General features: G+C 43.3%; 1 protein-coding gene across 1 annotated transcript in view; it reads right to left on the bottom strand.

The window, feature by feature from the left end:
• SMYD3 (SET and MYND domain containing 3) overlaps positions 1-6,406 on the bottom strand; it is a 583,543-nt gene that overhangs the window by 100,939 nt on the left and 476,198 nt on the right. Inside the window, exon 9 of the mRNA XM_003798803.3 lies at positions 4,382-4,469. Within this exon, the coding sequence (XP_003798851.1) occupies positions 4,382-4,469 (88 nt within the window). The remainder of the gene's footprint in view (positions 1-4,381; positions 4,470-6,406) is intronic.

Raw genomic sequence — 6,406 nt, 5'->3', positions numbered from 1 at the left:
TTATAAGGATTAAATAAGATACTGTATGTAAAATGAAGCAATTTTTTAGGGACTCTATGCTGAGCCAAGCAGAGTTCTGGCTGCCAGGGACATTTATTACAGGGGTCATTACGAAAGTTTTGAGATACACAAAAATCAAGAAACATAAAATCTGGACGGATAGAAACAGATGAAGCCCTCCCAGCAACACTGGTGAGTAAGCTGAGACTTGTACATGGGAATTAAAAGGAACACTGTCGACTGTTTCTTGGAAACAAAATAATGGACCATAACACAGTCTGTCTCAAAACCTCCACAGTGACCTCTGCAACAGTAGCTTACCCAAACTGTGTGCTACACGAAAGTACCTTCTTCCTGTCTGTGTCACGACCTCCAGGCTAAACTTAAAGAAAATTGTTCAGGGAATGAGTTTGATCAAACTTCCCCTGACTCTCTCACCACTGCCCACTCCGACATGACCCAATCTCTTCCCAATCCAGGGCTCTCTGCACGACCCCCTCCTCCAACATAAAACCCTCCTCACTGATGTCTTAATCCAGTGTTTCCAGACCTGAGCAGACAGCCCACCTTAAATGTTCCTTTATTCCTCCCCCTCCAGCAAAATCCGCCTCCTCTAGTCCATACCCTCAGGCACCGCTTTCCAAAACATCAGCACAGACTTTTAACAAACCAATCAAGCCACATCGGAGAGTGGGGACCAATATATCTATAAACCCTCACAGGAAATAGGTTTTCTGTTCAGCAAAGGTCTCCTGAAGGCACAATGCCTTAGCCCAAAGGATGACTTACTTCCCTGATGGGAATTTCAAGCACCACAGTGCATAGCTGAGGGCCCTTTAAATCACTCCCCTATAATTTTAGGACGAGTACTGTCTCAGGGGAGTTCACTCTGGTCCCAGAAGAGGTACATTTATTGGAAAAAAGTGAGCTGGTGATTTTCTCTTGCATTCTTTTGGAGTTTGCAGTTAGCTGAATGCACCCCCCACCCCCGGTTGGGGGCAGCAGTATCTTAGGCAATGCACTCATCTGTAGCAGAATGCCGGGCCAACCTCTGTGGCTTTTCATTCCAGGATTAGGTATCTGACGAATTGTCAGGAGGAATGACTATGTTTTACACAATGCTAGACATTTCTGTGGCAAGATGAGCACCTTGTTTTAACACTGTACTGTTCGACCGCCACTATTATTTGCCTATTCATTTATATATATGTTCCAGCTCCTTCTAACGAGGTTTAGGTGACAGGCCTGAGAAGTAAGGGCCTGATGTGGTGTTCTGAGCCACTCACAGTGGTACATCTACTTCCTCTCCCAGCAAGCTGGGAGGGACCGTGTGCCAATTTCCCTTCACAACACTGGCAACTGTCTCCTGGCAAACAAGACAAAACCTTTCCTGTAAAACACCCCAGTGAGCAAAAAAAAATGGAGTAATTTTAACTAAGAGGCTTTTCCCCCAAGCTAATGCTGACATGTATTTGCCCAAAGATTTAGTCCCTAGCATTCATGCCGTGTTTACTGCAAGGCAGTCTGTTCCAGGGAGGAGTGGAGCTCCAGACCTCAGCAGGGCTGGACAGCCCACCCAGAGGAACAGACTGCTGATGGACAGAATATATACTTCTTTTCCTGAGACTTTTAAATGACCCTGAGAGGATTCATGTGGAATCCTGAGCAGGGAAAATTCACTTGAGAGTTAACTGATTTCTTGAGAGTCAAAGACTGTCAAACCATGAGTTTTTCTTACTTACCAGTCTTCTAGTAAGTAAGACTAAAAACTAGAACTCACCCCACAGTTTCCCCTCACTCTTAAAGTCCAATCTCCTGCGCATGCGATCCAAGGCCTTGCCACGTCACCCCCCCTCAGTACTGAACAACAGTTCCACACTCTGCGCTGGCACAGGCCATCCCTCTGTGGGACTCCCACCCAGCCTCCCAGACAGGCTCAGCGGCCACCTCCTCTGGGAAACCGTTAACCTCCCAAAGGTGACTACTGGGCCTCGGATGCACCATGTACGTATCTTTACCAAAATATGTACAAATTTACATTTGACTACCCTCCTGTGTGTGAGAATCATGAGTGCAGGGTTGTATGTTGTAACTTCTGCCTGGATCATAAGGTGCCCAGGCACCCAGCACAGAGTGATCATAGTTTTTAGTCAAAGTTTGTTCAACTGAGACTCAAGTGTAGCTGGGCTGTCTATGGGCCCCAATGCTGCTGTAGGGGACCACACAGAACACGTCTCCTCCCTTGTACCTTGTGGCTCTTTGAGCTCATGAACACGGACTTCCTGCTGCCAGGGTTGGCTGTTTTCTCCATGTTTATTTATTTATTTTTTAAGAGAGAGTCTCACTTTATCACCGTCGGTAGAGTGCTGTAGCATCACAGCTCACAGCAACCTCCAACTCCTGGGCTTAGGAGATTCTCTTGCCTCAGCCTCCAGAGTAGCTGAGACTCCAGGTGCCCGCCACATTCTCCGTATATTTTATCCCATCTCTAGACAGGTTTTCAAGTTCCTTCTTTGTTTTGATTCCACTCCTCCACAGTTACTTTAGGTTTTCTATTTCTCTCTTAATATATTCTGCCTTAAGCTGAATAGAAAATTCTAGATATGACCAGACCAATACTCACTTTTCTCATTTTATGTTCTATATTTCTATTAATGTAACCCAAGATCACAGCAGTCTTTTAGCAGACTATGTTTATATTCTTAAATGTTATTACATTTTGCTGTTTACTAAAGCCCTAAGACTCACATGTTCTGCTGCTTAGGCTTTATGGAGATTTATACACAGGAACTTTTTGGCCCAAATAGAAGATTTTATATATGCTCTTGTTAAATTTCACCTTTTAAAACTCAGACACCATTCAAATCCTTGGACCTTTTGAGCTCCTGATTTTGTCACCCTATCTCTGCTATCCTTCCCATCTACACACCTTTGGAAACTTGATGAACCTGGGCTCTGTATCTTCATTCAAGGTACAGAATCAAAGGTTGAAGAGGGCTGAGATGGGAAGGGAACATTCTAGAGTGACGGCGATCCAATGAGCATCATTTTTTTCAGTATAGCTATTCGACCAGTTGGTAAGATGCCTGGTGTTGCTAGCAACTAACAGATTCCTTGACTACCTTTTGTCAAATTGCCTTCTGAAATCTAGATACACATGTTACCAAACAAAGCCATGGTTCTCTAGATTCACCTGCTCTTAGTGAATCCACACAGCGCCGCGGCAATCACAGCTTTTGTTTCCATTCCTTGCTAACCAATTCTGGACTCTTTACTAAAACTGCTAACAAACTCACTGGGCTGTAGATTTCAGAAATTGCATACTTTACCTTTAAAAATAGAAACAGCTACCTCTCCCATCCTTTAAATTCTTTAAACATCATTGTCAGTAGATTAGAAACTTCATTTGCAGATTTTTTTTTACTGCCTGGAAGATAATTTACTGAAAGCATCTGAATGACATTTTAAAAAATCTATGCTCCTCTTTTGGTCTTTTTTTTTCTTACCTTGTGTGGCTTCTTTGCTCTTAATTTTGCTCAAGTGAACTCATCTCTGGGAGTGGCCTCCCTCTCAGCCTTGCCTACCCAAATCCTGTCCCTGACTTAGGATGTCTTTTGCACAGTAAGTCACCAGTGGAGCCTTCCCAGATGACCTCTACCATAAGCATCTTATTCTGAAGTTTGACCCACCTGTGGTTTCTACTATTTATGCCAAGAAAGCTTATTATGTAGAAACCCCCATTGCCTTTGTAGTCATGGCTGATTTAATGTAAGCTTCTAGGTCTGAGGGTTAGTGGCATTAAATTATTACAAGGATTCTAAGCCAGTGGTCCCCAAACTTTTTACCTTTTTGGCACCACGGAGTGCAGGGGTGGTTTCATGAAGACAATTTTTCATACATGGATAGATCAGGGGAGGTGGGGGGTCTGGGACAGGAGGTGGAGCTCAGGCAGTGATGCTGTGCACCCTAATTCCTAACAGGCCCCAGATGGATTGACACCGGTCTGTAGCCCAGGGATTGGGGACCACCGTTCTCAGCTATTCTTTCCTAAAGATGTAGGTGGTTACTGGAGGAAGGGAACTTAGGAATTTATTACATTTTACCTATAGAGACTATTACTTACTTCCCTACTATCCCTGGGCTGTAAATTTGATTCTTATCTATTGGTGATGCGGTATTCATGCTGATATCCCTGAAATCTTCCTGAGCTCTTTATCAAAATTGTTAGCTGGCGTCAGAGATGCAGCTTGGGACTTTCAGGAGAATGAAGACTGATGGGCATGGAGAGATCTAATCCTGCCCTTGTCCTTGTTAACACCAGGCTCCAGACAAAAAGGAGGCGATTCCAACAATCCTCCTCAACTCCCAGGGGAAAGGATACTCCAGTGTGCCTTCAGTTCTTCAATCTTCTTCAGGGATTCTTGAACTTCCTTCCAGACTTGCTCATCACCAGTTAGCATATCAGCATCCTGCTCAGAAAGGAGGACAAATAACCCAAATTAAAAAATGGACAAAGGAGATATACGAACAGACGTTTCTCTGGGGAGGATACAAAAATGACCCAAAGCATCCGAAAAGATGCGTGACATCATTTATCCGTCATTAGGGAACGAAAAAGCAAAACCACAGTGAGATGCTACTTCTCATTCACTAGCATGGTTATAATCAAAAAGACAGATAATACCAAGTATGGGTGAGGACGGGGAGCAACAGAAACCCTCATCCGTCACTGCTGAGAATATAAAATGGTACAGCTGTGGAACAGTCCGGCAGTTCTCCAAAGGCTAAACATACAGTTAGCATGATATAAAAGTAGAGTTATCCTATTAGCATGTACCACTTCTAGGTATACAGCCAAGAGAACTGGAAACGTATGTTCAACAAAAGCTTGTATGCAGATACTCATGGCGACATTGGTCATATTAGCCACAAAGTGGTTAAAAACAACTCAAGTGTCCATCAACTGATAAACGGATCATTAAAATGTGGAACATTCATACAATGGAATTTTATTCTTCAATAAAAGAAATGAAGGGCTGATACATCCTACAGCATGGACGAACCTGAGAACATCGTGCTAGCTGGAAGAAGCCAGTTGCAAAAGACACATGATTCCAGAAATGTGAAAAGTCCAGAATATGGAAACCCACAGAGACAGAGTGGATCAGTGCTTGCCTAAGGCTACGGGAGTAAGGATTTTTCTTCTCAGTGTTAAAATGCTCTAAAATTGATTGATGCTGATTGCATAACCCTGTGAAGAGACTAAAAACCACTGAATTGTACGCTTCAACTGGGTGAGTTTTATCACATGTGACTTATATCTCAATAAAGCCGTTATTTTTAGAGTGCACCCAACATCCCTCTCCCGGACATACCCCTGATCATGACCACTCTACAGATGACAAAATTGAGACTCAAAGATATTAAGGGACTTGCCCCCAAATCACTAGCTTGGAACCAAAACTTAAACCCAGGTCTGTTTGATACCAAAAGGCTGCATTCTCGTCATAAACTATTCTGTGTATCACACGACACTGATACGGCCTCTCTAGCAGGAGCGACAAGTCCCAGGTCTTTAAAGCGGCACTGTCCATTACAGTAGCCACGGGCACATGTGGCTGTTTCAGTTTATGTTAATTCAGATTAATTACAATGAAACGTTCAATTCCTCAGACATACCAACCACATTTTTAAGAGCTCAACAGCCACATGTAGCTGTGGCTACCATACTGGACAAGCCAAAGGTCTAACAGTTATGTCACGGCAGAAAGTTATGTGAGACTTGATTTCAAACCCAATGAACATCATTTCAGGCTTCTAGACAACAGAATTCTAAGGTAATAAATGTAATTTGTTTTAAGGCATGAAGTTTATGATCGTTTGTTTTAGCAGCAATAGAAAACTAGCATAGTCCCTAACTTATCTTTTGTTCTTCTGGCCACTGGGACTCTTTGCACATGCCCCTTCCTGCACCTAAAATTAATCAATTTGATCATTTATTCCGTTAACACTGAAGTGCCTACTGTTTAGGCAAAGGGGATAAAGAAACTGGATAATCGTGGTGTTTACACTGAAGGGGTAGGAGGAGCACAGGGACACACAGAAATAAATAAAGGCTGGGTGCCCCTAGCTCAGTGGTTAGGGCGCCAGACACATGCTCTGGGGCTAGTGGGTTCGAACCCAGCCCAGGCCTACTAAAAAAAAAAAAAAAATACCTGAGTGTTGTGGCGGGTGCCCACAGTCCCAGCTGCAAGGGAGGCTGAGGCAAGAGAATCACTTAAGCCCAAGAATTTGAGATTGCTGTGAGCTATAACACTACGGCACTCTACCAAGGGTGACAAAGTACAACTCTGTCTCAATAAATAAAAATAAATAAACACAAATAAACACATACATACATTTAAAC

This window comes from Otolemur garnettii, unplaced genomic scaffold (assembly GCF_000181295.1).
Source record: "Otolemur garnettii isolate 467f Iridium unplaced genomic scaffold, OtoGar3 scaffold00141, whole genome shotgun sequence".
In the NCBI taxonomy this organism is placed as follows: Eukaryota; Metazoa; Chordata; class Mammalia; order Primates; family Galagidae; genus Otolemur; species Otolemur garnettii.
Note: the sequence above shows the minus strand (reverse complement) of the source record. Positions and strands in the feature narration are given on the sequence as shown.